Source organism: Leuciscus leuciscus, assembly GCF_965113295.1.
Source record: "Leuciscus leuciscus genome assembly, chromosome: 24".
Classification (NCBI taxonomy): domain Eukaryota; kingdom Metazoa; phylum Chordata; class Actinopteri; order Cypriniformes; family Leuciscidae; genus Leuciscus; species Leuciscus leuciscus.
Genome location: NC_138723.1, coordinates 28,023,022 through 28,034,410, shown reverse-complemented (window position 1 = coordinate 28,034,410; position 11,389 = coordinate 28,023,022). Strand labels below are relative to the sequence as shown.

General features: G+C 36.0%; 2 protein-coding genes across 2 annotated transcripts; both read left to right on the top strand.

Annotated features, from left to right (window-relative positions):
* Positions 1-298: 298 nt before the first annotated feature.
* Positions 299-7,099, top strand: kmt5aa (lysine methyltransferase 5Aa). The gene is made up of 7 exons (XM_082158074.1): positions 299-570; positions 1,794-1,950; positions 2,061-2,271; positions 3,211-3,298; positions 3,398-3,457; positions 3,538-3,728; positions 6,261-7,099. The coding sequence occupies exons 1-7, from the start codon at positions 559-561 to the stop codon at positions 6,469-6,471; spliced, it is 930 nt and encodes a 309-aa protein (XP_082014200.1). The 5' UTR covers positions 299-558; the 3' UTR covers positions 6,472-7,099.
* A 2,182-nt stretch (positions 7,100-9,281) lies between these two features.
* Positions 9,282-11,388, top strand: snrnp35 (small nuclear ribonucleoprotein 35 (U11/U12)). The gene is made up of 2 exons (XM_082158105.1): positions 9,282-9,354; positions 10,358-11,388. The coding sequence occupies exon 2, from the start codon at positions 10,358-10,360 to the stop codon at positions 11,120-11,122; it is 765 nt and encodes a 254-aa protein (XP_082014231.1). The 5' UTR covers positions 9,282-9,354; the 3' UTR covers positions 11,123-11,388.
* The last annotated feature ends 1 nt before the right edge of the window (position 11,389 follows it).

Below are 11,389 nucleotides of genomic sequence, written 5' to 3'. Positions count from 1 at the left end.
AGATAGATAGATAGATAGATAGATAGATTTATGAAATACGATATATATGTATATATATATATATATATATATATATATATATATATATATACATCGTTTTTAAATAAAAACATAAAAATGTAGTATCATGCAGTGATTAATAATTCACGGTAATACTAAATCAGCCTAAATAATTGTTTTATTTTATTTTTATGAACATATTTTATATAAATAAGAAATTGTAGAGTGATCGGCCTAACAGCTCCATCTTCCGGGCAATTTGAACTCAACTTCCAAACATTATTGGTTATTTAAATGCTCACATGGTTTCCTCCCGTGAATGAGATAAAAGTGCAAACATGGCGGCGTGAAACTGTACAAACTAGCTCGGATGGAGGAGCATTAATTAAAACAGCTCGAAAGTTTCGTGTTTTTTTTTTTTTCTTCGTAAACACGGAGCTGTTTTTGAATGTCCTCGTTCCTCGCCGTTTAGAAGGACAGAAGTGTAGAGGAGAAAACACTGGACCGGACCGGACCCTCGCTTCACAACAACAGGGCTCGAAGAGAAAGTGGACCGAGATGATGAACGGGGTAGGTTTACACGGCTTCTTCATCACAGATGATGAATATTTGACGCGATCTCGAGCGTTTAACGGCAGAATGATTACACACTGTGTTCTGGTGATTCTACTGTCTTCAACTCTCCATTCGAAACACACGAACTCCATTGATTGATTCTTGGTTCCTGTTTGATAAGTTGTATAAATGGATGCGGCATCGTGTGTGTGGTCAATGGGATGTACGATGCGTGTGTTAGTACAGTTGATCACGATATTTAAAGCAGATAAAAGAACAATAGCGCGGCGGCGTGCAGTGTTATAACATTGTGAAGCGCGCGAGCGCAGCTGTTACAGGCCCAGTGTGGGCGTGTTCATTGACGATCAATAACATCACAATTAATGATCGAATTAAATCTGATATTTTTAAAATATTTTTGGTTAGTCCCTTCCTATTTATATTACTATATATGATTGTATATATAAATATTATTACTACTACAAGTATAACTGGTATTCTAATTCTAATTAGTATATTTTACACAATAACTACTATTAGGCCTACATTTATTATTATTACCGCAAGTTGTTCTAATTATAATTGACGATTAGTATATTTTACACAATAAGTACTATACAATTTTTTATTATTATCATTAACATACCTAATTCTAATTTATTCGTTTTTTTCCCACACATATTGGCATATGTATACCATTACATAATAATAATAATAATACCATAAGTAATTCTAATGTATGATTGATTAGTATATTTTACACAATACGTACTATTAAATGTTTTATTATTATTACCAGAAGTAGTTCTAATTATAATTAGTATATTTTATTAAATAAGTACTATTAAATAATAATAATAATAATAATAATAATACCATAAGTAATTCTAATTTATGATTGATAAGTATATTTTACACTATGAACTAATACTTATTATTATTATTATTATTATTATTAATATTATTATTATTATTACCACAAGTAATTCTAATTATAATTCATGATTGATTAGTATATTTAACACAATATAATATTACATTACATTATTACTATTATTTATGCACCTAATGTGTCCTAGCATGTGTACCTGTTTGCTTAACTGTATATTACTATATTTTTTGGCCCTGTGTGTTGGTTTTAAATTATAGCTGGAATGTCAAAAAAAAAAAAAAAGTTAAATTTCCACTGCACAGAGAACTCAGTTAGCGACTGCTCTCTAAAACTCTCTGTTTTGCAGGACGTCATATGCAACGGACACTCGCCATTTCACCGTCTCCTAAAGCACAGCAGCTCCAAATCCCCTCATCATGAAGCCATCGCCGTCAAACTCATCCAGGACGGCAAAACTTCCCGGTTATTCTGCACGCAGAGTGAGCCACAGAAGCATGGAGATTGTAAGGACGAACAAAATGCATTATCTGCCTGTCTTGACATTGGTGATGTTCACTGCATTAATGTGTCACATTTATATTTGTCGCAAGTCATTCATTTCTGTGAATTGTAGCCAGGAGAGGCAGTACTGTAAATGGTGAGTTCACGCTCCCAAAAATGGCTGTGAATGAAGAGCTGAAGCACTCGGTGCACAGAGGAGAGGAGCAGACGCGTCAACTGCACTGCACGGCATCATACATCCACGCCAGCAGTGACATCACTTCCTCCAATCAGAGGAAACGACCCCCTTGCAAACTTAGAGTAAAGAAATCCACAAAGAGACTGTAAGTCAATGGTGAAGTTGATTCGCAGATGTTAAAGGAGAGTTCATCCAAAAGTAAAAATTCTGCCATGTTTGAGTTTCTTTCTTCTGTTCAACACAAAAGAAGATATTTTGAAGAATGTCAGTACCAAACATTTTCTGGACCTCAGTGACTTCCATAGTATTTCTTTTCCATACTATGGAAGTCAATGGGGTCCATCAACTGTTTACATTTACATTTTACATTTACATTTAGTCATTTAGCAGACGCCTTTATCCAAAGCGACTTACAAATTCAATGGTGTTTGATCACCAACATTCTTCAAAATATCTTCTTTTGTGTTCAACAGAAGAAAGAAACTCAAACAGGTTTGGAACAACTTGAGGATGAGTAAATGATGACAGAATTAAACATTTTGGGTGAACTATCCCTTTAAGGTTACAATTTTTAGACCGTTGTTTTAACATTTTTGCACAAATATTGAAGAAATGAGTTTTTGTTCCGCCAATAGTCAAGCTTTTTTATTAATAGAATTATTGTAAATTGTCAATTTGCTGCATTTGTACAATTTACTTAATGCTGAGTGTTAACCCTCTTTATTTATATTGAAAAAAAATATATAAATAGAAAACATTAACTGAAATTTACTTTTATTTCAGCTAGTTTTTAAGGCAAACTAAGTTTAGTTTTTTAGTTACTTAAACATAAACTTTATATACACATAAAAAAAAACGTAAAAATGACAGACGACAAATTACTAAAATGAAAATCTATTTCAAAATATTATCAAAAGCTATAATAGTATATTAATTATACTAAAATGATATAATAATTATTTGTATTATTATTATATATGATATATTTTTCTCCTATATATTATTGTTAATGATTTATCAGTACGCATTATTGTACAGAAAATAAAATGACATTATGGATTATGAATCAATGTTTGTTTTGCAGTGCTGACACCAAGATCCCTCAATGCCGAAAGGTTACAGATTATTATCCCATCAGAAGAAGCTGCAGAAAGAGCAAAAGCGAACTGAAGGTAGTGCACAGATTTCATGTTCTTCATGCGTTCCATCAGCCAAAGCTATAATACTGATGTGTGTGTGTGTGTGTGTGTGTGCCTGTTTTCCGTCAACAGTGTGAAGAGAAGAGGCACATAGACATGCTGATCACAAACGGGATTGAGAATGGAATGATGGTAATCTTTGACAGTGAATTGAGTTGAATGTTGAAGTCTGCTGGACGGGCACAAACGTACCTTCATGTCGGTCTTGACAGGTCAGGTACATTGAAGGAAAGGGCAGGGGAGTTTTTGCCACACAGATGTTCCAGAAAGGGCAGTATGTAGTGGAGTACCATGGAGATCTGCTCCAGATAACAGACGCCAAAAAAAGGGAGGCTTTATATGCACAAGATCCAACCACTGGCTGCTACATGTATTACTTCCAGTATCTCAGCAAAACATATTGGTAGGTTCAAGCACTACACCCACTTTCCTCTCGTTTTATCTTGTTTTTCTTGATTTTGTTTGAATGAAATTGAAGCAAACTGTCTTAAAGTGAACATTAAAACACTTTGCAATGCATGTTCACTTCTGTAGGACAAGTCAAGTCATCTTCATTTATATAGCGCTTTTAACAATGTAGATTGTTTCAAAGCTGCTTTACAGAGATAAACGTATATAATTTAAGGTAAGATTGTTTTGGCTTTATAGCGAAAACAATCTTACCTTAAATTATACGTTTATCTCTGTAAAGCTGCTTTGAAACAATCTACATTGTTAAAAGTGAGAAAGTAAATGGCGTTGATTTGTGATTTCATGCTGACCAGTGAAACCAGAAACGTTTTAAGCCAAGCCAAGTCAAATTTATTTATCCTCCTTTTTCCTGATGAGCCTGTTTCCTGCACTTCCGGTTTAGGGGAACTTCCATTCAAAAATACTCAAATGAATCATTTTAAATGATAAGGTTGAGCTACAGATAATCCTTATCCGTCAGTCAATTTTCCTTCATGTTTTATTTAAGAATAACATAACGCTTGCAATTTTAAAGTGACGTGGCATCACAAGAATATCTGTCTAGTATTCTTTTCCTCCTGATTAGTTTCTTTGTATTCGACTGTAACAGTGTGAAAGACAAACATATATTATACTGCGCATTTGTGTTCTGCTCTCCCTATTTCATTTACAATACATCCCATGAATAATTCACTGGATTGCACTGAGAATCTCTCTTTTTCTCTCCCGAAAAACCTCACCTTCCAGGTTTGTTTTCACACGGATGCTTTAAAATGTAATCGTCTCCCCTTTTCACTTCTAATCCCTATTAACATTGTTCATATTTGCTAAATACAATGTGTTATCTGTCAAAATGATGGAAAACACTTTGAAATATTACCACTTAATGCTAAAGTTAATCAACATTTTTGATTATGGCAACGTATGTTACATAATATAGACAAATATTACTCCAGTGATATTGAACCTGTCTGTAATATTGAGCTTTTAGGGCCATTCATGGTTTATTGAAAGTATTTTGATGCTTTTACACTTTTTAGTGTCCTTTTAATGTTCGATGGTTGAAGGGCAAGTAGAATGTCACTTCATTGTATTTAAAAAAAGTAAAAGATTTCGCAAAGCATCATGGGGTGTAGAAAACAGGAGGATAGCGCTGTCTAAACAGGCCCTGTTTCCACCTGGTATGAAGATGTTTTGGTCAATCGGATCACAAGTGGACGACTCTCGTAAAACACTTTGAGCTTGTCCACTTTCTGCCACTTAGAAAGTGGAGTGGAAAACACATTAGACCGGATTGCTTTCATAGTGTAAACGCTCATGTGGTCGACTGTGTTCAAACAGCCACTAAAGACCGTCTTCTCTCCGTCTACTGACCGAATGAGTGAACATTATGGGTTTGCATAATGCGTTCGCCGCGGCTTTCTGAAAGTACATTTACCCGCCCATAGACGCTCCTCACGTAGATATCACGACAGAAGTGGCTGAAAGTGGACGGATTAAAACACCAGGTGTAAACCGGAATGTGAACTCGGCTACTTGTGATCCGAATAACCAAAACGCATCTTAATACCAGGTGTAAACAGGGCCTAAAAGACACTGGATATCCAGTTATAATATCGATTTGACCGCACTGACACGATTGGATGAGACAAAAAAACTTGAACTGAAATAAGCTGAATAATGTCGTCGTCTTTATAGCTGAATCAATTTTTCACTTTCTCTTATTGAACTGAACTGAATCAACATTGAACCGACTCGAGCCGAATAATGAAAATGACCGTTTTCAGTAGAGCTGCTTATAGCTGAATTTAACTTTTCCTAATGAATGACCTTTACAGTTATTGAGCTGAATAATGTCTTGCTAAAGCAGAATTTGTCTCATATTTGACGTTTGCATCATTGATTTCGTCACTCAAACCATTTCTATTGTATCAAGCGTGATAAAACCAGTGACTTGGCCTTTCACGATTGTTTCAAAGAAGCAGATTAGAGCTGGGTGATAATATAGTCTCCATTCGGACAGACTGACTTTATATATGAAGAGTTCAGATGCAAAAGCCTCTAAGTGCCATATGAAATTTTCTTCTAGAATGATCATTTTTATCAAGCTAGTTTATTTAAAGGTATAGCGGAGGATCTTTCCAAATTTTAGATAAGACCCGCCCTCTCCACTTTTTGAAAAGTTTGATTGATTCACCAGAATGATTGACAATTAGGAGGACCAATAGTATAGGTTACCCACCAGGAAGTAAAACATCCTCCGCTATACCTTTAAGTTCAGTAATTTCACTTAAATGGCAATTAATAGGTAGTTTTCATTGCCATTTAAGTGATATTACTGAACTTAAATATACAAGCTTCATAAAAATGATCATTCTAGAAGAAAATGTCAGATGGCACTTAGAGGCTTTTGCATCTGAACTCTTCATATAGAGATGGGCCATTATAAGCGCTGTCTAAAACTTGTGCATTTGTTCCCCGACAGCGTGGACGCTACGAAAGAGTCCGATCGATTGGGAAGGCTCATCAACCACAGTAAAACCGGCAACTGTCAAACCAAACTCCATGACATTAATGGAATACCTCATCTTATCCTCGTGGCCTCCAGAGACATCCAGGAAGGAGAAGAACTCCTTTACGACTACGGCGACCGCAGTAAAGCTTCGATAGAAGCTCACCCGTGGCTAAAGCAGTAATGTACTGAGAGGAGGGAGGGGAAAACACCTTGTTTCTTAACTAGACAGTTTTTAATGTAATTATTGCCTTAGTAAAACAGAGAATGTTTTGGGCTAGTAAGTGTATGGGTATGTTACACAGTGACAGTAACACGTTAGATTGCGGTACATATTCAACGTGTCCTACTTTTAAGATATTTATCCTGCTCTATGACATGCTAGTTTCGGCACATTTCTTTTTGTATATTTTATATATTGGTAGATCAGTGCTTCCAAAGCATGCAGTTATAGTCCAACTTTCTGCATTTTTATAAAGTTTTCTTAATCTAATCTAATGTAAGGTAGTTAGAGGCTTAGCAATAATTATTTATAATGCCCAAACGTTTATGTTTGAAGCAGAAAGCCTGTGATGCTAAAAGGAGCGGCGTTTTAAAAGGTTCAGAAAACTGGAATGTGAAACCAAACTTTGATATCATTTGAAATGTTACCGTCGTACAATGCTGGGTGTGTCGTGATTAACCTGAACAAAGCTGTACCTGTTACACAAGCCGAGTGTTGATGACCAAAAGCTCCGATGGCCGGGGAGTGTTCAAAATCAATCTGTATGAGATGGTCGATGCATTGTTTAAATAAATGATTTTATGCAACACTTGGCCTCTGTTGTCGTATATACAGTGGTGTCCAAAATGAAATGTTTTTATTTGTTTTAATGTACAGTGCTATGCATAAGTTTAGACACCCATGCTAAAGTTGACTAAAAAGAGGAATAAAAAAATAATCTTTTGGAAATTGAACTTAATACCTTAATTTAAAAAATTTGGAAAAATCCAACCTTTAAGGACACCAATTTTCTTTGTGAATGAATAATGTATCGTAAATAAATAAATGTTCTTCCTTAAAATAAAAATTCCTATGTTAAATTCCCATAGAGGCAGGCGGATTTTTATTTTTAAAGGCCAGTTACTTCATGGATCCAGGATACTATGCATCCTGATAAAGTTCCCTTGGCCTTTGGAATTAAAATAGCCCCACATCATCACATAGCCTTCACCATACCTAGAGATTGGCATGGAGTACTTTCCATAAGGTCATCTCTCAATGCAAATCAAACCAGCTATTAGGCTAACTGAAATAAAACCATGCCAATCTCTAGGTATGGTGAAGGCTATGTGATGATGTGGGGCTATTTTAATTCCAAAGGCCAAGGGAACTTTATCAGGATGCATAGTATCCTGGATCCATGAAGTAACTGGCCTTTAAAAATAAAAATCTGCCTGCCTCTATGGGAATTTAACATAGGGGTGTCCAGACTTATGCACCCTGTATTTTAAGGAAGAACATTTATTTATTTACGATACATTATTCATTCACAAAGAAAATTGGTGTCCTTAAAGGTTGGATTTTTCCTAATTTTTTTAATTAAGGCATTAAGTTCAATTTCCAAAAGATGATTTTTTTATTCCTCTTTTTAGTCAACTTTAGCATGGGTGTCTAAACTTATGCATAGCACTGTATATTACAGATTGCATCAGCATAACAATTTTAGTGTTCAGTTGAATTATTCCCCATGACAGCAGCACTCAAGATGATGATCAATGTCACAAATTTGCTTGTTTGATTAGTGGCCTAAAAATGTAGCAGAATGTTTTCAGTATAATTCAATCCAAGTTTTGGCATGATTTTCTTTAAGTCCTAAACTTTTTGTTTTTTTTACATTACATTTAAACTTCCCAGATTTTTAATGTGGTCTTCCACTTTTAAATAGAAACATTATATACAGTATATATTTTAAAAGTTGTCGTCGATTTTTCCCTAAACCTAACTATCTGGGTAGTCTCCAATCGACATTCCCTAACGTCTCCAATCGACGCTTAATAAATAGTCTACCTAACTAACTTGCTTCCCTAACTAGCTTTCTTCCTGCGCAGGAATAATCGACAAACGGACCTTAGCAAATGTCCTTTAAATGCTTTAATCACGGCCGGAGGATCTCTCGAGCAGTTCTCAGAGAATCTCCCCCAAGAAGAAGCAAGGCCGGAGGATCTCTGACAAATTCCATTGAGAATCCCACCAGCTAACACGAATACAACAGTTTTTATAGAATAAGGAGGTATGGCAAAAATGTCATACTGCATTACATAATTTCCCCACAATTTGATTGGTTTTCATAGACAAACCCTTCTGTTACCAGGTAAAGCAAACTTTGTTTTAAAGATTACTGCATTGTTAATCACAAGGTTCAAATTTAGTCATCTGTCTAGTTTCAATTCCCAAACTTGTTATTTATACACTCACACAACGAAAGTCAAAGGGGTATGGCAAAAATACAACATCCAAAAACACAGGACAGAACGTTTTAGTACATTGTGTTTCAAAGTGTTATCATGTTAGGCCTAAAAAGAGAAGTAACGTTAGATGTTAGAAACATGGTTAGTTTAATATACAGTTTACTATTTTATCTATTAAAAAAATCTACCACAAAGTCAAAGCCACTCTAAAGGGATCGTTCACCCAAATCTGTTATTTTCTCACTTTCAAGTTGTTCTAAACCTGCATGAAGTACTTCTGTTGAACACAAAAGAAGATATTTTGAAGAATGTTTAAGTTGATGGACCCCGTTGACTTCCATAGTATAGAGAAAATATCATGGAAGTCAGTGGGGACCAGAACATTTTTGGTTACCCGCATTTTTTATAATATCTTCTTTTGTGTTCAATAGAACAAATAAACACATACGGGGTTGGAATAACATAAAAGTGAGTAAATGATGACAACATTAAAAAAAAAAATTGGTGAACTATCTCTTTAAGACGATGCCCGGTGACGATAACGACACGAACACGGCCCGTCGAACAGCACAGCCGGAGTTTCCACACGGAGAGTTTTAGACGGCGGACCCACAAGGTTTGTTTTGATGCTTTACCAGAGAATGTTACTTTACTTTATTGTACAGTGGAAAATGTGTGTATGACATTATTCAGAATTACAAAAAAAAAAAAGCAATATCAATAGTATATGCAGTGTAAATGAATTCAAAGAGATATGACTGATTTAAACACTCAAATTGTACAGCACATCTTCGTGTGTGCTCGGATTCGGTTTATAATGACTCTGGATAATATCGTCTGGATTGTTAACGAGTATAAAAGCAGCATCTTAAAACCTAGTGAATCGCCGAAGTAGACAACATTTAAAGGCGTGGAGAGAGGCCGTTTACTAGCTGGTGCAAACGATCAGATGTCCTTGTTTCCACTGATCATCTCTAATCATGCTAGGTTATTATTATCTAGACTAAAACTATTAAAACATTTTTGATAATTAAAATAAAGCTTTGGCAAATTGAAGCAGTAAAATGAACTAATGAGAACTAAAACAGAAATTAAAAAAATTAAACCTAAATAGTAATATTTATAAAAAAAACGAATACAAATGGCAAAAAGACAACAAAAGTACTAATATATAAATATAAGTAAAAACTATAATAGTATATAAATAATACTATAACCAAATACTTAAGACAATCAAATAAAATAGAAGCATGAAACTTTCCATGCTTTCAAGACTTTCTTTTCTTAGTCTAGACTGTATTTATTTTTAATTTTTTACTAATGTGAATTCAGTTTGAAATAAAAGTTCATTTTAACATGAAACTACTGCCATTATTTACTCACCCTCATGTCGTTCCAATACCAGTATGCTGTTATTTCCATTTCCTAGTTATCAAAGGCTGTCAAGCTCTACAAAGCACTATAAAAATTAGTCCATACGACTCGTGCGCTATATTACAAGTCTGCCAAGAACGTTAACAATTTAAGTTTCACATAGGGTTAAAAAATAATGAGAGAATTCTTCATTTATTTGAGAGAACTGGATTTTGCATTAATTATTGCATAAACTCTACCATCAGATGATGAGCGAGTGGAGTCCTGTGGCGAAGCTTTACGACCCCCTCAGAGCGGGCAGTATCGATGGCACAGATGTGGAACCGCATGACAGAGCCGTGTGGAGGGGCATGCTGGCCCGCTACCAGCCTAACAAGGGTGTGACCGGTGACCCTCACCTGACGCTGTTCGTGGCACGCCTGAACCCGCAGACGTCTGAGGACAAGCTCCTGGAAGTCTTCTCCAAATATGGAGACGTCCGCAGGGTGCGTCTGGTCCGAGACATTGTGACGGGTTTCTCCAAGCGCTACGGTTTCGTCGAGTACAAGGAGGAGCGCTCGGTGAAGAGAGCCTGGAGAGACGCCAACAAGCTGGTCGTGGACCAGTACGAGCTCTTTGTGGACTTCGAGCAAGAGCGGACTCTCCAGGGATGGATTCCTCGCCGGCTCGGAGGAGGCCAAGGTGGCAAGAAGGAATCCGGTCAGCTGAGGTTTGGAGGCAGGGATAGACCTTTCCGGAAGCCCATCAATCTGGCATCCATGATGCCCCAGAACCGACCAGCGGATAGATGGGATGCATCAAGCGGGAGAGAGGAAAGGCAAAGAGACCAAGAACAAGATGGACGATGGAGGGAGAGGAAAAACGACTGGGATAGAGGGAATGAGCGGAATGATAGAGATTACTACAAAGAGAAAAGAGACTCTAAACACCACCGGGACAGAAGCCGAGAGAAAGACTCCGACAGAAAGGAAGACAGACGACACAGAGACTCTTACAGAGACCGAGAATAAACTTTTGCATCCATTCAAGACTTTCTTTTCTTAGTCTAGACTCTTTTTTTTTTTTTTTTTTTTACTAATGTTAATTTAGTTTGAAATTAAAGTTCATTTGAACATGAAACTGCTGCCATTATTTACTCATACAGAATGGACTGGCATTAAGCAGAGTAAATAATGACAAAATGTTCAATTTTGGGTGAAGTATATCCCTTAATAATTGGATTTGTGCCATAAAACAACTCGTTTGTCATACAAATAAAGTTTCAATGAACTATCAAG

Excerpts from the sequence above, each read along its gene's own strand:
- snrnp35 (XM_082158105.1), top strand. The coding sequence starts at position 10,358 with ATGATGAGCGAGTGGAGTCCTGTGGCGAAGCTTTACGACCCCCTCAGA.
- kmt5aa (XM_082158074.1), top strand. Across the intron at positions 1,951-2,060 it reads GCCACAGAAGCATGGAGATT|CCAGGAGAGGCAGTACTGTA; the intron begins GTAAGGACGAAC and ends TGTGAATTGTAG. Across the intron at positions 2,272-3,210 it reads AAGAAATCCACAAAGAGACT|TGCTGACACCAAGATCCCTC; the intron begins GTAAGTCAATGG and ends TTTGTTTTGCAG.